Source organism: Passer domesticus, chromosome 19, assembly GCF_036417665.1.
Source record: "Passer domesticus isolate bPasDom1 chromosome 19, bPasDom1.hap1, whole genome shotgun sequence".
Classification (NCBI taxonomy): domain Eukaryota; kingdom Metazoa; phylum Chordata; class Aves; order Passeriformes; family Passeridae; genus Passer; species Passer domesticus.
This window is the reverse complement of record NC_087492.1, coordinates 2,070,296-2,092,500: the sequence shown is the minus strand read 5'-3', so window position 1 is coordinate 2,092,500 and position 22,205 is coordinate 2,070,296. Positions and strand designations below refer to the sequence as shown.

At 45.7% G+C, this 22,205-nt stretch overlaps 1 protein-coding gene across 11 annotated transcripts in view; it reads right to left on the bottom strand.

The window, feature by feature from the left end:
- The window catches only part of BCAS3 (BCAS3 microtubule associated cell migration factor), a 300,344-nt gene that overhangs the window by 158,814 nt on the left and 119,325 nt on the right, over positions 1–22,205 (bottom strand). For all 11 annotated transcript variants that reach the window (XR_010349455.1, XM_064394988.1, XM_064394990.1 and 8 more), the window contains 3 exons: positions 18,987–19,087; positions 15,777–15,973; positions 14,316–14,413 (listed from right to left, as the gene is read on the bottom strand). Coding sequence is in view for 10 of the 11 variants with exons in the window: in XM_064394988.1 (XP_064251058.1) it covers positions 14,316–14,413; positions 15,777–15,973; positions 18,987–19,087 (396 nt within the window). In the remaining variant the exon portion in view is untranslated. The remainder of the gene's footprint in view (positions 1–14,315; positions 14,414–15,776; positions 15,974–18,986; positions 19,088–22,205) is intronic.

Below are 22,205 nucleotides of genomic sequence, written 5' to 3'. Positions count from 1 at the left end.
TTGAGCTGTTTGAAGTGCTCCTCAAAGCTTTTCTGAGCCAGCTCAAATGGGAGAACAGCTGAAAATAAAGCAAAATGTGCAGCCTAAGCCTGTATGGGCCCAGTACAACTGCTCAGGTAACAAACACGATGCACACCTTGACACACATTCCACAGCTTTATTTCCATAAAAATAAAATTGTTTCAGCCATCAAGACTCCAGTGCTTTCCTCTGGCTGTCTTGTATAATGGATGATTTACTTGCACAGATTATAGGATGAACTTCTAATTCACAGAAATATTAATTAACAAATACCTCATACTCCAGAGAACATGAGGTCATCCAACAATGAAGTGTAAGCATCTCAGATGCTCACTTCATCCTGATTTTTGACAGGGCAAAACATTCCAACAGGTTCAGCAGGGCAGAATTGTAGCAGGCTAACAAGAGCTGGTAGCTCTTTGAGGCACAGAAGAAAAGTTTTTGTTCAAAATCAAGAATTTCTGGCTGACATATTTCACGTTCCTCTCGGATTTAAAACACCCTGCTCTGAAAGCCACCATTATTTCCAAGTGAAGAAAGAAAAGGGAATTTGCCCCATTTCTCCCCACTCCTCACTCTGCTATTGTCCCCTGTATCTATTTCCAGGAAGCCAGATTCATTAGGGTTAATCTGCCTACTAAATGAATAAACAAAGGATTTCTCTGTCACTGAGGGGCCAGGTGAGCCGATATCATCTTCTAACACAGAAAATCATCCACACAAATACAGCACAGGAAATTACCTGCTGCAATCCCACACCTGGGATCATTTGGCAAGTGCCTTAGAAATGTTGAGTAGATGACTGAAATCAAACTAATTATGTGGTTTTTTTTTTTTAATGCAGATCTTCTATCAGAGGAAAAAAAAAAAGGCCTTTCTGAAAATGTGATGTAAAAAGGTCTCAGATGTCTTGGTTTACCTCACTTGCTAAAAATGCAGAAAACTTGCTCGGATGAAAATGTTACAGGATTTGTGTAATTAAAATATTCTGCTTCCTCACTAATGACAGTCACCTCTGGCTGTCTCCAGCAGTGCCCACACTGCCAAAACACCCAGGTTTACAAATTGTTACTGTGAGAATCTAATGAAAGGTACAGAAAAAGGGATCTAGTGAAGCTGACATAAATACAATTTCTAACACCACAACATCCACCTGCCCAGGGAACTGCTCCCACAGAGCCAGCTCCAGGTGCTGCTGGTCCTCACATTTCTGCTGGGGGTCCCAGCTTTGGGAGCTGACACCTGAAGGATGAGTGGAGATCTGGAAAAGGTTCAGATCTTATTTTCCAGATCTTTGCTTCTTGTGGAGGACTAAATCAAACCATGGGATGGGAAGGGACCTTAAAGATCATCAATTCCCACCTCCTGCCATGGGCAGAACATCTTCCACTACCCCAGATTGCTCCAAGCCCTGAGCTTGGACACTTCCAGGGATGGGGCAGCCACTTCTCCAGGCAAATACTGACAGATATCAGGAAGAGAGGTTGGGGGAATTTACCAAAAAACTCCAAAGAGGAGACAGGAACGAGAATTCCTTCGATGCAGGGTGTGAGCTGTGCCTGTGTTACACAGAAAAGGAGCCCACACAGGGATTAAGAACTACAGAAAACACTGTGACAAAGGTGAAGATGTGCTCAGCAGCTGTGGCTGGAGGCAAGAGCAAAATCTGAGGAAAAATGAAACAAAAATTTTGTCCCAGGATTCAAAGAAAGAAGGCACAGCTGGGTAGAAACATAGGCACAAAGCCCAAAATTCAGAGCTTGGCAATGCCATGGAGGAAGAAAGGGCAGGATGTGAAGCTTTGGGCTGAATGCTGCTCCCAAAACCACCCAGCCAAGGGCTCCCTTCCCTCCCACTAACATGGATTCCATTTGATGTCCCTTCTACAGCAAGCAAGAAGAGATAAATTAAAACTGAGAACCTAGAGAGGGCTTTGATCCTATTGCCTGCAAATATGTATAAGAATATTTCCTCCAGACGTCCTTCTGCTGTATATGGAAACCAAATGCTGACTAATCATCCAAACCTCCTGGAGCCTGAGCACAGCTGGGATCTGCAGCAGAAACTGTCACAAGGGCCCAGCAGAACAGGGAAAACCAAGAATACTGCTGAGAAAGAGGAGAAAATGGTGATCAAAGGCACTGGAGGCCCAATCAGACAAGAGGGAGAGTTTCAGGCTGGTGAGCTTTTAAGATCCAATTGCCACATTTATTCTTGTACTACTGAACTTCTACAGGCCTAGTAATGATTATCCCTTTTCACAGAGAAAAATGATCCTATCTGGGACCTGCTGACTCAGGACAGCAGTAATGGGGTGCAAAAGGCTGAATTTTGGTTTATTGGTTTACAGATGGCACCAGCTGGCAGGGATGGAGCCATTCAGAGCTGTTTATCAGGACATGGCCTCATGTCCCAGGCACAGACAGGGATGGGATGTGGACCTGTGGTGATGGCCAGGGCACACTCAGGGCTTCACAGCTTGAGTGTGCTGAGAAATATGGGGTTGCATTTCTCTAGGTACTGCCCATCCTCTGAAGTGGGAGAAACACCGACTCACAGAGCAGCATCAATTCTTGCTTTTCACTTAAAGCGCTCATCAGTGTGGCATAGCTAATTAATGCTTTCAATAGGTGTTAAAAATTCCTGGGCTGCAAGGCAGTAAATGCATTATGAGCAGGCAGAGGCAAGTGGCTACAGTTTAGAGGCACAAAGGTGAGATAATGGCCTTCCACATCACTGAACTGTCAACCTCATTTAGCACACAGCCTGGCATCTGGAGATTTCAAATCATACAGCCGTTTAAAAATATATAGAATGTTAAATTAAATGACAAACACGGGACATGTCACCTTTTACAGGCAGAAATGTAAAACCAAAGCATATGTTCTCCAACTGTATTTGCTTCAGGATCAGCAATATTTTTGTAACCTCATTAGTTCCTTGACTTGGTTTTAAACATGCAAGGATGGATATACAAATAAGTTACAGGTCCTCCACGTGACATCCTCAATTATAAGTCAATCTTTACCAGGAAAATAAATGAAGAACTGGAAGTTTAACTCTTGTGGAAGGTGAAGACAATGAGGAAAAAATTCTGCTGTTAGGGATGAATCCCTCTGTATTCTGAGCTCTGAATCCAGGAGATGAGTGCAAATATCCCAGCTGCAAACCTGCATTTACAAGCACACCCCGTGGCTCTGTGTGTCAAAGTGTCCCTGCCAGCCCCAGGGCTCAGAGGCAGCAGTGCAGCCAAGCTCTGGTGCCCTGCACCAGCCCAGGCTGTGCTGGCTCCTCACAGGGCACCTTTGAGTGCTGGCACCGTGTCCTGTCACCGCTCCGGTGGCAGTGCCACACCAGGGCAGCTCTGTGGGACCAGGGGAAGGTGACAAACCCCAGTTCCCAGCACCACTGGGTACCTCTGCATGGTGCTGCTGCTCTGCACAGCCCAGCTCTGTGTCCCCTGACAAAGGGGGCAGCTATCACCTGTGCCACCCCAGTGTCCCCTGGCAGAGGGAACAGCCCTCACCTGTCAGCTCTGTGTCCCCTGGCAGAGGGGACAGACCTCACCTGTCCCTGTGCCAGCTCTGTGTCCCCTGGCAGAGGGGGCAGCCCTCACCTGTCCCTGTGCCAGCTCTGTGTCCCCTGGCAAACGGGGCAGCCCTCACCTGTCCCTGTGCCACCCCTGTCCCCCCTGGCAGAGGGGACAGCCCTCACCTGTCCCCCTGTGCCACCCCAGTGTCCTCCTGGCAGAGGGGGCAGCCCTCACCTGTCCCCCTGTGCCACCCCAGTGTCCTCCTGGCAGAGGGGGCAGCCCTCACCTGTCCCCCTGTGCCACCCCTGTCCCCCCTGGCAGAGGGGACAGCCCTCACCTGTCCCTGTGCCACCCCAGTGTCCCCTGGCAGAGGGGGCAGCCCTCACCTGTCCCCCTGTGCCACCCCAGTGTCCCCCTGGCAGAGGGGACAGCCCTCACCTGTCCCCCTGTGCCACCCCAGTGTCCCCTGGCAGAGGGGGCAGCCCTCACCTGTCCCTGTGCCACCCCTGTCCCCCCTGGCAGAGGGGGCAGCCCTCACCTGTCCCTGTGCCACCCCTGTCCCCCCTGGCAGAGGGGGCAGCCCTCACCTGTCCCTGTGCCACCCCAGTGTCCCCTGGCAGAGGGGGCAGCCCTCACCTGTCCCCCTGTGCCACCCCTGTCCCCCCTGGCAGAGGGGACAGCCCTCACCTGTCCCCTCATGTCCCCTGGCAGAGGGGGCAGCCCTCACCTGTCCCTGTGCCACCCTAGTGTCCCCTGGCAGAGGGGGCAGCCCTCACCTGTCCCCCTGCAGCTCCCTGTCCCCCACGAGCCGTGACCCGGCGCTCACACTTCACGCCTTGCACAATCCCCCACTGAAGGGTTATTAAAGGCCACAACTGGGCCAATGAAGCTGGGTTGATTTGTTCACACAGCAGTGGGGGATGCTGCCTGCTGATGGCTCCACACAGAGCATCACACCCCAGTGGGTGATGGTCATTCCTGGTCATTCCTGCTGCAGAATGGATCCAAGTTCCACAGAGCTGAGAAATGGCCACGTCACACAGAGCTGCTGCCCCTCCAGCTTCCCCTCCAGCCCCAGCAAAAACCATGGCATGGCATGGGGAATGTTTGATACCACCCAATGATCACCAATTAATGATCATTAATTGAGCCTGGCCCACAACATCTTTAAGCTGTGCACCTTCCCAGGATGCACCTTCCTCTGCAGGAGCTGGAGGACCAGCACAAACCAACTGCAGTATAATTTAATTTTGGGTTTTTTTTCAGGCAGATTCACAAAGTTTCAATCACGTTTCATTGGAGAGAAAGGAAAAAAGCATGAGCCAAACTTTGAAATAAAATCATGAAATAGTGAAGCCCTGCTGGCAGTTCAGCTTACTGGGCATCAAAGTTTAAACTTTGCTTTCAACCTCAGTTTTCCAAACACGCTGTCACTCACCATAATATGGGTTAAAAATAAGGGAAAGCAAAGACGAAATGTAAATGATTTAAATGCATGCATATGTTCTTTTGTAAAATGCATAATGCAGCTGCAAGATTTTTCCTCATATTTTGGACACAAATCAAGGGGGAAATGGTTCACTTACAACACAGTGAATTTTTTATCTAACTTCAGTGCTAAGATGCAGCTCCCTGCAAACATTTCACTGTACACTGAGTGTTGGTTTGCTTTGATTTGGGTTATTTTCCTAGAGTTTAAATACAAACACCAAAGCCAAAGGACACTTTTTGCTTCTCCAAATTCTTTCACAACAACTTTCTGCTTGTTAAAAATCCACCAGCAACACAAAAACTTTGCAGATTATCTACAGCAATTTACCACATCTTACATTCAATCACAAGTAAAATCATCCTTATTTTTAAAATATATTTTAAGTGATGGGTAAAAAGTAGAGTACTCAGTGGTTTGCTCAGCATTCCTGCTGTAAGTAATAAGGTGAAAATCCCAATTAATGGGAACTGCAAGGAGCTAGCAAGATTCCTACTGCCAACAGTGCCTTCTCCTGCTTTTTTGCAGCAAGGTTAAATTAAGTAAGCACTTAATTAAGTAAAATTAATTAAGCACTTTCCTGGAGTGAATAGCCAGGATTCTTTGCAGTGTCCCAGACTGGAAGATGCTATGGATGTGTCACTTCTGACACCCACAGCCCCGAGGAAACGCAGCACAGAGGATGGCAGAGCCAGCTCCCAAACCTCCACTCCCCCAAGCTGTGCCAAAGGCTCACAAGTGCAGCCCGGGTGGGCTCTGGGGAGCCAGGGCCAGCTGGGCCACAGGGCCAGGCACTCCTGAGCAGATGTGAGCCCCAGGGCCAGCAGCTGGGCCAAGCCCCCGGGCTGCTCCACGCCGGGCACGAAGTGCTGCTGCTGCTGCTGCAGGGAAATGCCAGGCAAGGAAGCCTTGGCAAGCCTGGGCTTGCAGGAGGGGATGCTCTGCACCCCAGCTGACCTGGGGACATGGAGATGGGATTTTTGATAGGACTATTACAATCTCAGAGCTTATAAAATGTATTTGGAAAGGTTTTCGTGTTGGTTTTGGGATAGGATACGAAGGCTCCAGGAATCCACTCTGAGGCCTTAAATCTGTGGCCAAACTCCAGCAAAAACCATATGTTGTTCATATCAGCACCTTTTGCTTTTCCCTTGCTCCATTTTCCAGGCCTGCACTGAGCAGAGCCTTGGGGCTCCAGGCTCAGGGACCACCTCTCACCTGCACAGATCCAGGATAACAATGCCAATAACCCCAAAGCTGATTTCTGTCCTTGCTGACTGTGCCCTGCTCGTTCCCACCTCCACAAGGGGAGCAGCACCAGGCTGAAGAACAGGGAGTGCTGGGCTTCAGGTGAGAGAAGAGACTCAGACTCCTCCTTTTGGAAGGAGGAATCCCAGGTGAGCTGCTCCAAGCAGGAATAAAAGCCCCCCAGCTGGAGGCTGGGACCTCCAGCACTCTCCTTGCACAGCAGGGCAGCTGAGGAGGAGGATGGTGACAATCAGGGGCTCCTTTCACCCCGTGCTCCCATTCCTGCTCTCTGCTGCTGGCACCAGCTTTGGCTTTTCAGAGCTCTCCACCAGAGCTGGAGCAGTAACCAGCACCCAATTTAGGCTGGGTTGTAATAAAAAGTGAAAGTTAAAAGCAATGCAAGCAGCAGATAAAGAACTATTAAAATCTGGCTGGGGTGATGCCAGGGATGGAGGCCAAGGCAGGGGAGGAGCCACAGCCCCAAGCCAATGGGTATCCCACAGTGGTGGATAATTAAGGAAAACAAAATATTTTCCATCTGTTTCTTTACCCCTTACGTCACGGAGGCAATAAAATATACACACAAGTAAGCACCAACAGGCTGTATTTCAACTCAGATATAAATATTTATTCCCAGCAGAGAACATCTTTACTCCAGTGAGTAGCCAGGGTGAGGAGGCTGTGATTGGAACACCCTCAAGGTATTAAACTCCACCTTTGAGTAGATGAAATGCCTGGCTAATTTATCACGCCAAAGAGCTCAGTTTTATCCCCAAATCCACACTTCTGCTCACTCATCCTTATCACGCTCTGATGGACAATTGCTAAAACCTGCTCCTTTTGGATTAACAGTGGTGAAAATAAGTGCTTGTGCTGATATTACATTAAAAATTACAGCAGGAGGAAAATGAAAGCCAAAAGGAAGGGTGTGCAGAGCCCTGAGGACAAGGGCTGATGCTCTGGAACACCTCCTGAAAAGAGGGGAGGACAAACTGGAAGATCAGAAGCAGAATCCTGATGGCTGAAACCATCAACATCTAACAGAGACTGCAGGCCAAAGAGGCAACAAGAAATAATGAGGCATATTTAGATGTTTTCAAAGCAAACGTGGGAAATGGTGAGCAAATACTCTGAGAGATAAAGCCTAATTAATGAAATCACTAAATAAAATGTCTCTATTATAAACTGATTACAAATAAAGCTTTCCCTGAAACAATACTCACTCCAAAATTCAAAGACTCTTAATTTGCACATCCATTTGAAGGCCATTTCAAGCAGTCTAGATTAATAGATGAGCTTAGAATATGTTACAAGCTTATAAAAAGATAAAGATTTGCAAAATGCCTCCTTTAAGCAGTGTAGGAAAAGAGCAGAAATGTCAATGCACACGCTGCCTCCAAATACCAGTGGTGTGTTATTTCTGTGCAATCTCTCAAAACACAAGTACAGACACTGAGGTTTCTGGATCTCTTGTAAGTTTAACAGTAGCTGGGAGCTCTCAGATCTCCAGCTATAATAAATATTGTATCCTACAGGAGCCCATCGGGAATCTCAGCTCATGTGTTGTTCCACAGAAGATTGTGGTGTCAGATATGATTAGAATCAACACTTCCCACTTATTCAGAGCTTTAAAGCTACCTACACACAGCATTAACAGCTGTTAATGAAAGATAATTAAGGGGCACACAAGAATCTCGTATTAATAACGAGTTTTTGTTAACTGGCACAAAACACCCAGGACAACAAGATGATTTTTTCCCCCCTAAACAAACCCGTGGTGTTTCTGTGCTTACACCATGCTCTATCCAGTGCAATTTTTCAGCTGATGTGAACTGAAGGTGCCTTCCCCAGCTGGAAGCTGGTGGCTCACACTTGAGCAGTGAGACACTGCAGGGGCTGCACTAATGGAGCCCTGAACACGCTCAGGCAGGCTGTGTGACACAGGAACAACTGTCTGGGAGCAGCAGCCTGTGCCAGGGACCATCCCAGGGCCCTGGGGGCCCCCTGCAACTCATCCTCCTGTGGGAAGGAAAACCCCATCCCCTGGATGTGCTTCTGGTGCTGGGGAGGTCACAGTTCACCCAGGGAGCTGTGGCATCAGCAGGGGAACTGCTGGGCCAAAAACCACCTGGGCCAGGTGAACAAGGAGAGCAGCACCTCCAGGACCCTCAGCTGCTCAAAGTCAACACAGCAGGGCCTGGGAAAAAAGAGCTGATTTTTGCTGATTTTTGATTTTCACTTGCACCACTGAAATCAGATGCATGCAGCACTGTTTCTTTTCAGCTGATACAGGCTTGGTTTGAAATGCAACGATTTTAAAAGAGATGAATTGCTTCAATCACTATCAGACTGCCTAGCTGTACCACAGGCAAACTGGCATGAGGAGTCTCCTCTGTCCCTTGCAGGGCAAAGCCACCCCACATCACCACGTTGTGCTGTGGGGAGTGAGCTGCCACCTCCAGAACTGACTAAACCACCCACAATCATCACAGGGTGGAAAATTAAATCAGCATCTAATGATTCTTCTGCCTTTCACTCACTGCTGCCGTGCCTGTCCTCTCCAGTGTACTCCTCCTGCCTCCAGAAAACACCCACCAGTGTTTCAAGACATTAATGCTGCTCCGTGGATCCCTGCAGCTGAGTCTTTTCCCAGCCCAGGCAATGATCCAGCAGCAAGTGCCCCATCAGTAGTGTCAGGTCACTTCAGTTTCTCCTCACATCTCCCCAGTCTATAGGGCATAGCTGCTTGCAGATGGCATCATGTACACTGCACTGGCATCTTGGAGCCTGGCAGAGTCAGTTCTGTCTTAAGGCTCTCTTCAAAAATCATCAGATAACATTTTCTCAAATTAGATGAAATAAATCAAGTTGAAAACATTCTAAGTAGCAGAATTTTGCATTATGCAGCTCATGCACACTTAGCAAGGCAGATGAGCTGGATGGAGAGAGCAGGAGCACATGGGAGGAAACAAAGACACCTGAGATATCCCACATGCTGTCACTGGTCAGGGAATAATGCAGAAAATGTTATGCAAATAGGTAACATCATAAGCATTTTAAATAGATACATTAACAGGATCAGCACAGAAGTTATCCCAGGAAAGAAACATAACTTAAACTCATGTAAATTTAGGCTGACAGGATGAGTAACTACAAACCAAGCAGTGCTGGGCTGGTTTTTTTGTGTGACTGAACAGGTGATGCCCCCTAAGAGCAGCTTGTTCTCTGCCCATTATTAAAACCTCTCAATTACTGTGAAGAACAGCCCAGGGGCCAAACCCCTTCCCTGCCTTCAAAGCTCAGCATTATCCTCTGCAGCCCTGAGTGCAGTCTCTATCTGCCACAACAAACCACCTTTATCCCAGGCAGGTAATTACAGGCTCGGGTCAAGGACTGCAGCAAGGATTGATTTCATGGCCCTGCAGCAGGGCAGCCCTGACACCAGAGCTCCTGCAAAGGGAGCCCAGCCCTGCCTCAGCCTGGCATTTATTGCCTGTGGCAGCAGGGACAGCCTGGGAATTCACAGTGGTGGTGACTTCATCTGCCAGCTGCATTCACACATCTTTACTACCTGAATAACTGATCTGCACTGCTCCCAGGCAGCACTTTGTGGTGTACAGCGTTTGGGAATGAATATTTGATTGTGCACACAACAGAAAGGAGCTCAGATGGTTTAAGGTGTGACAGCAGAAGTGTTTATTAAATTCCAAGTGAGAGCATTGCTGGACAGTAAGAATTTGTCCCATGGTCTGTGCCTCACAGGTGTGGTGATGAACAACAAAAGGACAACTCCCTCCCCCACAAAGCCCCAGTCAATTCTTCTTTTCATTAAACCTCTGCAGGCAGAACTCTCTGTCCATGACCAGCCAGTCACACACAAAAGAGAGGGAAGTACTAAATTACAAGCTGATTTTAAGTGGGCATTGATTGAAGTAACCAGAAGAGAGCTTAGTACTATCAGAGTTTCATACAACAGCAATAAACAATCTTCATTAAAAAATGATGTGTGCATGCCCCTGCAGCACAGCACTCACCAGGTTTCAGTTGAGAACATTAAGGTTCCCTCCACCCCACACACAATTAATGAGGAAAAGAATCCTCAGGATCTTTTTCTTCTACAAATTAATTTTATTCATTAAATAATGCCACTCACTGAAATCCTTCCCACTCAATTTCTGTACTTATTCTAGGCAAGAAAGAAATAGATTTATGATTCTATTCTGTGATCTCCTCCCAGCAGGAAAGGAAGAGGTTGATGCAAAAAAAGAGATCAGACAATTCCTCTGTCAATGTTCTCATCCTCCACTAGCAATGCAACCAAATCATTACTTGGTTGATGGGTAAGAGTCCAAAAGCTTTGTGTGAGGGAACAAACAAGGTTTCCATACAGACACACAGATGCAGCACTTCTCTTAAATGAGCAGCACTGAGTCACTGAGCACACCTGAGGACCTGAGCCCACACCTGGGGTGCAGCTGAAGGGAAACACTCAGTGCAGCTCTGTGGGCAAACACTGACCAGCAACTGCTGCAAAATCCTCTCCCTGGAGCTTTTCCAGCTCTGGAAGCTCAGAGTTGACTGTACAGATACCCTAACCTGCCCATACCCCTGATTTCTGCATCATTCATTACTCAGAGAGCCCCACCAGGTTTGTTTTTTCAGATGTGTAACACATATGATGTGTGTCATTCCTCCACGGGTCAGAGAATGAAAATTCAGAGGTGCCTGGTTGGTGTGGGTGTGTAAAGAGTGTGACCATCACCTGCACACAGGAGGACTCTTTAAGGTTTCTCTTTCATTTCTGGGCTCATAAATAGAACCTGACTTGCTAAGGCTTAACCCACCTGTGTCAAGCCAAGCCCAGAGCCTGAGCACAGATTTGGGGAGGAGGGACAGACACCTCTGCTGCTGCACACAGTGAGCAGCTCCTACCTGTGCAGTGGCTCTGCTGCTGCATTATCACCAAAGGCTTCCTGCTTTACAAAGATTTAAACTCACTGCTGTCCCCCTCTAACATTTCCAGCTGCCAATCTGGAACAGCATCTGGAATTACAGTGCATTTAATCCTTGAGGGTATGTTCTCTCTCTGATGCATATGACTCAAATATGTGCATTGGGGGACAAGTGTCCAGTAGCTTTAGGTGACTGAATTCTTGCAAACTTTTCTTGAAAAAAATAAAGCAGAAAAGAGTGTCTTAGGAGAATTTTGAGTTGAGAGAACCATATAATATACTATATAATATGGTTGACAGAACCACTGTAATATACATTTTTAAAACATATCCAAGTAACCTTTACAGATTCAGCCATCCACCTTGAGAATGCCACTGTAAATTTTCATCATTGATAACAGCATTAGAATTTTGCACTTTTTAAATGAAGACTTTTCCAAGTGATCTTATGAGACTGTCCTTAGCACACCACAGTTTTACAGACACATGAGGAAAAAGCCATGCTTAAAAAAACAAGGCACACAAATAAATGCAACAACAGAATTGTCACCAGTGGAGGAGAAGGAAGGAAGCTATTGGGAATGGCAGAAGGATAATGGAGATGATAAACATGTACTTGGAGTCTTTGGATAGGAAGGAGAAGTGATGAGTCAGATAAGCAGAGGCGCCACTCGGGTTGCATCTCCAAGCAACAGGCAATCAGAGCTCCAGATAAGCATCTTCATAAAGTGCAACAGGCTCCAGTGCAGGGGCACAGCTGAGCAATCACTTCCTGGTTCAGCTCAGGCAGCAGAAATTTATGAGCTACTTCAAAATCCTTGGAACCTAAAAATGTCTTTTTTCCATAAAGAACATCAGCTGTGTAGGGCACGGCGTGGGAAGAGCAGGAAATGAGAATACTCAAAGTGTAGAATGGAACACAAAAACCCAGTGCTGTACATGAGTGGTGTTAAAGCCAAACCCTTCCCATCCACAGCTGAGATTAATGGAGTTTTCTGCACATCTCAGGGGTGGGAGGAGAAGAAAATAAGCATAAAAGACTCTTCTTTCTTTTGCTGGGCCCTGGTACAAGAACAGTTTGAAATCTCAAAAACAGTGTACATATTTTCCTTGTGTCTCCTTTACTCTGCAACAATTCACACCCCTAAACCATCACACTATTTAGAATCTGAACCCCTAAGTTCTGCATGGGAAAGAGTGAGGATCAGGCAACACAAAACCTGCAAAGAGATGCTAAAATCCCTGAATCAAAAATCAATTCCAACCCAACCTTTCTGGGTGAAGTAAATAAAATATTGCCATCAGCATGTCCCTGACAAAACCCATGTATTGTTTACAAGAAACTTATGAAGTGTTACAACCAAACTGAGTCACTGCTGTACAGTAAATATATTTTTAGTGTCCTAACAATGTACACAATGGATTTTGGCAATTTTAATACAGACACACATGTTAAAGGCATTACAAACGAGGCTTCATCACATTCACATGAGTCAGGTCATATTAAAGCCCCATCCACACCTCAGGAAAAGTTGTTCAGCACGGAAGAGGCACAGTCCTGTGCTTCCATTGTTTCTGTTGCAGATGGAGTAACACAGCTTTAGGAAGTGTTGCAGTTACAGAATGATCACATTTCAGAATTACTGCACATCCCTGATACAGGGGAAGGCACTGCTCCTACACAGGAGGGGAAATCCCCACCCTGATAATGCTGAGATCTCTCTCTGTATCAGCTGATAGTGAGGCACAGCTCTCCATTAATCACTCAGAATCTCAAGTGTCACATACACACCCTGAAGCACTCCTGTGATTCCAACTTGGAACCTTTTAGGAGCAACAACTATAGATGAACTAGGCAAAAAAAAATCATAACTGATGCATTAATATTTTCTTCTGTATCAAACAATTATTTTCAAAATTACTTTGCCATGTAGTAAAACAAACAAAATTCCCCTTCAATAACCAACACCAGATGTTTGTCTAAGCCCAACAGGAATTAATTTAACAACTTTTAAATATTTGAAATGGAATTTATAAGGACAATTCTCAATATCCAAAGTAAATGTGGTTACTATTGAACTCTGTTATAAACACATATATGAAATATCCTGTAATACCCAAATAAATTCATTTGGCAAACAATGAAGTATCTTGGACTCAGCATTTATATCAAACAGCAAACAGAGTCTGAAACAGGAGCTTTTATTTTAACTCTCTTTCAGAAACCAACCTTCAGAAACCCCTCTCTGTATGTGTTACAGTCTCTTTTTACAGTTTAACCTCAATCCAATCAGGAGTCTCCAGGGATTTTCAAATCACTGAAGATTAAAATCCTCTCCGACATGACTGTTTGACTAATGCTGTGTGTTTAATAATTCTACTTGTGAGAGATTTTATTTGACAAAATCCTGCTGTGTGGACCCTCAGACGCTGTGCAGCTGCACTGGAACATAAAGCTCTGCTGCTGCTGCCCTTGTTTCTTTAGACAGGCTATTCCCCAGCACTGAGGGGAAAAGAGAACTTTATAGCACATCTATTACTCTGTTGATATTAACACAACCACTGTAGTATTAAATCTACACACTCTTTTCAGAGCAGAGCAGTGAAAATGTGCCTATTACACAAACATTAGATAAACTCTCCTGTTGTCCCAAGTGCTCACAGAAATCAATTACATTTATGATTACATTTCAATGAAAGCTACTTTATAAACGAGATGGAACTGTAATATTCTATGCTTTAGGCATTCATTAATAAAAGCATTTCAGTGTTAGTATTTGTAAATGTTCTGCTTTTTAGTTTAGGCAATTTTTAGCATTCTAGAGCTCATGTTAAACTTTACATAAATAGTGTGTCCGGATCTTACCACAATGATGTGAATTTACATTTGGTAAGGGTGGGGAGGGAAATAAAAATCATCATGAGGGCAGGATCGAGTATTTGTACGAGACAGCACTTACCCTGTGGTGCAGAAAACCAGGACAACCTCGATGGCAACGATTAGTACACATATTACCAACCAAAACAAAAGAGCATGCTGATGAATGTGGGACAGAAACGAGGGTGCTCCTACCTGAAGTAGCATCGATGACCGTGGAGACGCCGCGGCGGTCGGCCGCGGGCCGCGGGGACCCCGGCATGCTGACGGGCTCCGAGCGCACCGGCTGGATCCTGCCAGGCACACAAGCACACGTCAGCCAGCCTGAAAAACACCCTCACGGCCAGCAAGTCCAACCCGTGACCCGGCAGGTCCTCGTCAGCTAAAGCGTGGCACTGAGGGCCATGTCCAGTCCTTTCCTGAACAGGTCCAGGATGGTGACTCCAGAGAATTCACAGCCACCCCTCAGGTGGAGCCAATCTCACCCAAACAAGAATCACCTGGGACAAGCAGCAATTTAATTGTGAAATTGCTTAAAAGCCGTTGGAAAGTTCTGGTTTCCCTTGCTTGGTGCACCTGAGATTGGGATAATCTGCCTAGAGACTCAAAGTGGTATTCCCAAAGAATGGCTCAGATGGGAGCTCTCAGGAAGCCTCAAAGGAAAAAGATCACCCTACCCAAACTTGGTTAAAAAGCCTCCATTACCCTCCTCAACAGCAGGATTTTAAAGACCCGTTTGTGATTCCTTTTGTAACACAGATCTGTATTACTTCTTTTTATTTCTGCTTTCTTTCTGCATGTGTATACGTATATAAAAAAGAAATTGACGGCCACATCCTTACTCATGGCAGTAATTACACACAAGGAGAAATCACACGTTTCAAACCCGTGGATTTCCAGTCCAAGGACAATCTGCCCACTTTTCATGGGACAAGTCATGTTATCCATCTCTCTTGCTTTACTCCTAAGAGTTTCAGACACAGTCCCAAACAATCCAAGTCCCTACCACAGAACTTTGGACTTCAAATCACATGCAGAGTCAGGAGCATGGAAACTTGTTAAATCTGGAGTTACTGGGCAGGACACAAACTCTTGGAGCATAAATCTCTTCTACAAATCACCAGTAAATGTAAACCCACAGTTACCCTCACTCTCCTTCCTTCCATTCCCTAAACCCACCCCCTGCCCCCAATTCCAAATCATCTAATGTCCAAAACCAGATGAATTAAATACATGAAAAAGAATTACAAGGAAGGAAAAAAAGGAGTGGGAAAAAAACAAAAACAGGGAGGAGGAAAACATTCCAGAAGTTCACTTACTGTTCCAACACACTGACCGCTGTCTAAATTCATGGCACAAAGCTCCCACTCATGTCTGAGAAAATGAATTTATTAAGCAATGCAGAAACTGTGAAAGGCAAGAGGACACTGAGCAAGGCCAGCAGACTTTGTGCTGTCTTTGCACAAGACAAAGACTAAGACAATGTGCCCAAGAAGGGACAGCAGAAGGAATCTGAGCTGCTTGGCCTGGACTGATTTTTCTCACTGGCGCATCACACGCTCTTCCAAGACTTTCCTCTGGACAAGCCTGATAAAAACTGTGACACATCCCACACACAGCAAATGTCAGACAGCTGGGAATTGGTTTGATTTTTACCTGAGGCTGTTGAGATCGAGATCATCTGTGTCAAAGTCCAGCAGAGGCTGCGGGGTGTCGCTGGGCCCGTGCGACTGCAGCACGGAGGAGCTGGAGGAGATGACGGTGGTTTGGCCAGAGGGGTGGATGGTTTTGAACTGGAACTGGGGGCCCATCCACAGGCGTCGATGAGGCCCAGTGTGAGTCACAATTTCCACCTGTGGGAAGGGATATGGGCAGTGATTAACACAGAGCTGCAACTCCAGATAATGAGGGGTTCCTTTGGACTCCTGGAATCCCGCTGTTCTCAAGGGTGTTCTGAGCCAGGGTGTTTGGAGGAATGTTTCACAGAGCAAAATTGGGGATGTATTTGCTGGAGAATGATGCTTCAGCCAAAGCCAAGAGCTTCTTGCAGAGACTTGAAAGCTTGTGAACCACCAGCCTCAGGACACTGAACTCCAGCTCTTAAATTGTTCTGAAGATCAAAGCTTCATCCTGGCCACCACTTCACCTGATCCTGTTCTTTCCTCCCCTTGCCATGATGAAATACACCCCAAAACTCGAATGCTATGACCAAAAGGGAACACATTTCTGCCTGAATCTGCATGGAGCAGAGAGGGGAACCCAGAGCCCCCATCCCCCAGACATCCCCCATCCTGAGCAGGGCGAGGGAAGAGCTTCCAGCGAGCTCCCTCCAGCTTTGTTACAGCTGCTTGGTGAGAGTTCACAGCTTCAACTGCTTCCCATGGATACACTGAGAGCTGGAGTGCAAATCACAGCTCCTAATTCCTGCTGGCACAGTGAGGAGAGGCTGGCACAGAGCATCTTGTGGGAAGCACAAGATCCATAACCCAGAGCCATGGGCAGAGTGCTGGGATGAGCCCACGTCGTGCTGAGCACAGGAACACAACCACGGATGTGCCACACACAGGGTCCACACAAACACATCCATTTAACCAAAACTCTGACAATTCAGCAGAACCAGGGTGTTTGTGATCAGGAAAACTGTAAATAAAAGGGTAAACAAAGCATACAACTTCTGTAATCAAGAGAATAGAATCATTAAGGCTGGAAAGGTCACGCAATACAAGACTAAAAATCAAAAAGAACTTTTAAAGATCAGAAAAATGAAAGATAAAATGAAATTATTCAACTCTAGTGAACTTATACTTTTATGAAGTGCCTATCAATTTCTGCTAAAACAATAATCAGCTTCACAGCAGAAACGCAAATTAGCAAGGGAATTAATGAAAACAGATTTTTGTATAGGTACACAGATGTATACCAGTAGTGATTCTCCATCCTTAAGGAGCAATTTGAAACCCTGGATGATGTCAGTTCTCTGCTAATGTCAGACAACAACCCCAGCCCTTGCAGCTCTATTTCCATCTTTGCATTTAGCTCAGCCTAACTCAGCTTGGCTGCAGCCCTTTCTGAGGCAAGTAGCTTTTATGCAGCAGCGTAAATTAGGCCACAGATAAAGTAATCTGTGTATTTTAAGCTTGAAACCATCAGTGTCACAGAGCCGAGAGGTAAACAGATGCCTCTGCAATTTCACTGAGGCTATGGCCAGATGTTCCTATTCACTCTCCTGTTGTGTGCAGGACAAACATATTGTATCTACTTCCCACTGACAGCACACATTACCCACTGTTCTAATTGAAAAGTTGAAGTGAAGGGCGGTGTTTTTTCACTGCTTGCTGTTGCTGTTGATAACAACACTTTAATTTTGAAAAACATCCTTGCACTTTAGGCTTAATCTGAAGTGGCTTGCTCGGGGAGCAAGCGTCGCCGTGCTCCAAGGGCTCTCATCACTCCTGCTCTCAGCAGGAATTAAACAGTCCAGGAGCATTCTCAGAATTATCCCTCTTCTGTGACATCACTTGGGATTTTTATTTCCCTTTATAAATTTATTTACTCTTCTGGAGGGATGGATGTGGTGAAGTTTGAGCAGTCGAAGTTCTGTTGACATTTTATGTCTTCCAAGAAATAGTAATAAACAAACAGATAGAATGTAGGTTTACCATAATCTGTTTTTCCCTGAGGTTTCACCAGAACAGTAAAATAAGGAAGTAACTCCAAACATTCCTGGAGAGGTGGAAAAATACAGGTGAAATCTGCTCCCAATGAGCACAGAGATAAAATTCCTGCCCTGACTGAGAAGTTTCATCATCTTTGTGCTCTGAGAAATCAGCCACAGCACAAACAAATGAGACACCTCAACGTGCAGCCACATCTGAAACCTCAGACAGGTAAATGAACTCCCATGACTGGATTCCCCAGTGAATGCTCCTCCTGGGCAGGTCCGTGTGGAAACCTAACCTCTCATTTCAGAAAAAGCTGTGTATGATTTATTCACCAGTGGGAGAAGCAAATCCCATCCATAAATATTTCATATTTATGCCATACACCCCAGCAACACATTTAATGCATCACTCCCACAACAACATTGTTCTTAAACCAGAGGAAACCCACCTAATTTGTCAGGGTGAATTCCATGGATCAGGTACCTTGTAATTGCTTTGGCAAATCCAGAGCATTTGTAAATTTAATTTATTTATTTAACTCTAACCTTTCATTTCTAACAGGAACTAATTCTCAGTGTATTATTCATGACCTACATTCTTACAGTGAGTTCTGTTTTGAGCCAAATGGTCAAATATTTACTGAGTTCTTCTAGAGAAGCTTCATTGACTGAGACAAAGCAAGATTGGATAACAAGACAAAGATTAGAGCTCATATAAAAATCCTCCACCAAGCATGATAGTTTTAAAGGAATACAGTATTTATATCTGGCCAGAAGTCAGGAATTCCTACAGGAATTCTCAGTAGGAAATGATAACCAGGGAAGGAAGGAAGCAAACCAGCCAGTGCCCCATTTTTATGGTCAAAGGAAGGGCCCCACCCAACAGGCACCACCATTCTGCCACCTTCCTTCATCCCTGCCCAAAAAGCACCAGCAGAAAAAGGGATGCAGGTCACTTGCTGTTGCCAGCTGAAACTTCCCACTTCCTGCTGGGCTTCCCAGGGATGTGATTGTGTCAGGGATGCTGGGGCTTGGTCTGGTTTGGGACTATCAGATCCCTGCCCATGCTCAGCAGCGGAGTCAGCTCCACACACAGCAGCACCCTGGCTGTTGGAAGTTCACTTCCCACTTGGAGGAAAGTGGTGAGTTTTGCTTCCAGTGGCTCCCAGGGGTGTTTTGGTGGCCTGGAAGCCCCCAGAGCATACCTGTGACAGCCACTCCTCATCCTCCTGCCCGCTGTGGTCGGAGGCCAGGCTGTCGTAGGACTCGTGCCGGGTGATGGGCCCAGGGCTCCCAGGAGGCACCACTGGAAAAAACCCACAAAACACAAAATCAGACCTAGTGTTAAATGCTTTATTTAAAAAAAAAAGCTTTTAAAATAAGTTAATGGCACAGCAATGTGTGTTTTCCTAAATCTGTGACAACAAATGTTTTAGGAGTGCAGAAAGAACTCAAATATTGACATTAAAGGGATGAAAAGAGTCCTGCTCTTTGACTTGGATGTATCCATACAGTCACCAGGATAAACCACTGGCTCCTCTTCTTTTAGCCTAAAGTTCTTAAAATACCAAAGTATTTTTACATTCCCACATTTTATAATCAAGGTTTTGAAAAATTTTTTAAACTATTATTATTGCAGGGTTGACCTTTATGTGTCAAGCTTCCAACCACTACAAATTTTTACAGCCATGTAGTAAACCCCCAATAATTGGAGTTTTAATGGCAAAGCAGACACAATGGTAGCCATAAATACAGAATGGTGCCTCTGTAATGCCAACAGCTTTGCAGAAATCCATACACTATATGGAATAAAGAGATTTCCATCCTGTTTTGTGTGTCACTATCTGAAGCTACTGGATCACAGAGTGTCCATATTGTCAAACCTGCAACGTCCCAAATTCAGCTCAGGGCCCAACTTAGTCCAGAATTATTCCAAGTGCCACAAAAATTAGGACATATTCTTAAAAAGGAAGCTGAGGTTGGATATTAGGAAAAATTTCTACACTGAAAAGGAGTGGTCAAGCAATGGAAGAGTCTGCCCAGGGAAGTGGTGGAGTGCCCACCCCTGGAAGGGTTCAAACAAGCAGAGATGGCACCTCAAGGTATGGTTTAGTGGGCATGGGTTGGACTTGATGGATTTGGAAGTCTTTTCCAACCTTAAAGGGTTCTGTGCTTCTATGATAAAGCACCAAGTTTTATATTAGGAAGAAATTCCTGCCTGTGAGGGTGGGCAGGCCCTGGCACAGGGTGCCCAGAGCAGCTGGGGCTGCCCCTGGATCCCTGGCAGTGCCCAAGGCCAGGCTGGATGGGTTTGGAGCAAGTGGGACAGCGGGAGGTGTCCCTGCCATGGCAGGGGTGGAATAAAAGATCTTTAATGTCTCTGCCACCCCAAACCATGCTGAGATGCTGTGACCTGCCACTTTCCCTGCAATCCCCAGTCTGTGCCTGTGCACGCCCCTGCTGACAGCCCCAGGCGTTATCTCAGCTTTGTCTTCACCAGTTTTCAGACAATACAGCAACCACCTCCATCTGCTTCCTCACACCCACGAGAGACTGAATTCCATGGCTGAGGGACGTGTCTGTCTAGTCCAAACTCCTGCTGGAGAACTCACACTCCTTCCTGAGGATCCACAGTACAATCTGAATATGAAATCACAGCATCCACTTCTCTCCCTCAAAGTTTGTGCTTGAAACCAAAGAAACAAGCCCATTATTTTGACCCATTTTGCTGTTGCCCTCATGCTCCCCACATCTCCTGGCTCCCCACTCTGGACCCTCCTGCCTGATCAACTGCAGCCTCTCCTGTTACTGAACTCCCTAACAAACTCCATGGCTCCAGCAGATGGTTTTGCTTTCAAACCAACAGGAACTTTATGGACTGATCTGAATTTTTTTTGTTCTTTCTATCCCAAGGGCAACTACCAGAGCTGTCAAGATTAGGGAAGCTGCAAAACCACAGCCCAGGGAGCAGCATCCCCCCTGCTTGGTCGCTGTATTTCTCCCTTGGGGAATGCTTTTACATTTTACTGGAGATTCAAGATGGCTTTACAGTGAGAAAGAAATTTGAAAAAACAACTGGAAAGCTGAACAAATGATTCGTTTTGGTGCTGCACTGGAAGCCTTTCCCTGAGGAGCCACAGGTCTTGTGTTTCCACGCAGCTTCCGAGCACAGCATTAACTCTTTCCACCCAGGAGTGATGAAATGCTGAATTCCATGGAAAAGCTCTGCCTGAGAGTTCAGCAGCAGGGCAGCAGTGATAAAGCCTCAGCTGAGGTCAGCCCTCAGTCGTTTATTTGGCTGTTTAATAAAGCAGCATTTCTGTGCCACACCTAGCACAAAAGCAGTTTGGAGGGGCTGCTTGGGATGGGGGAGCCCAGCTCACCACCATTCCCAGTGGGAATGTGCAGTGTGCTGGGAGAAGTGACCTTATCAGAAGTGATCCTGGCTGGAGAGCTGCCATCCCTGTGCTGCCTGTTACACATGTACATATGGGCACATTTTTCCATGGTGAAAATGCCCTTGAAGCTGTAGGAACAAACACAGTGTAAAAATGTACAGCCCCCTTTTCCTTTTTTCCCCCTTTTCCTTTTTTTCCCCCTTTTCCTTTTTTTCCCCTTTTCCTCTTTGCCCCCTTTTCTGGGCACACACCTCTCACATCCATATCAAACTCCAAGACAAGATTAATTTAACCCTGAAAGGCCATTTCCAGGAATTCAGGCTCAGGAGTAATCTCTTATCTTCCAGCTTAATTCTTTGAAAATCTGAATTCACACTGGAAATTACAGACTCTCACCCATCAGTGAGGTTATTCTGATGCTGCAGCATGGAGTATTTTAAATTTATGGAGAATTTCCCAACCATGCAGGATAACAAGTAATAAAATTCCAATTCTTGCAAAGCTTTGTAGCAAATGTTTTTTACTGGTCCTCCTGTAATTTCTCTTTCATTGGAAAAGTCACAAATGGAGCAGACACAGAACAGGAGCAAGAAACCTTGGCTGCACAGAGATATTTTACTGCAGTTGCAGGTGGCTTGTACCTTCCTAAAATAATCAATTCAATGCCTTACGTCTGAGCTATGCTAAATTTTAACTTTTTCTGCTCTCACACCAACATGTGGAACAAACACATCAAATATCAGACTCCAAATGAGTCTGTTTAACCTAGAAATACACAAAGTGAAAAAGTACAAAAAAAAGTGCTTACTATAAATCTAAGGTGAGAATTCAAACACACAACTTCTGTCTGTGCAGTATGACAGAACACGAGTTCCTACAGTCTGCTTATTAAATCAATCCAAAATTCAAAATTCAAGGACACTTCTGAAAAACTGGACTGATACCTAGAGCAAAAATCAGATTTTTGCCATCAATATTTGGCAAGGGGCAAAAAGGATCTTTGAGCTGCTCAGAAGTAACAATGGC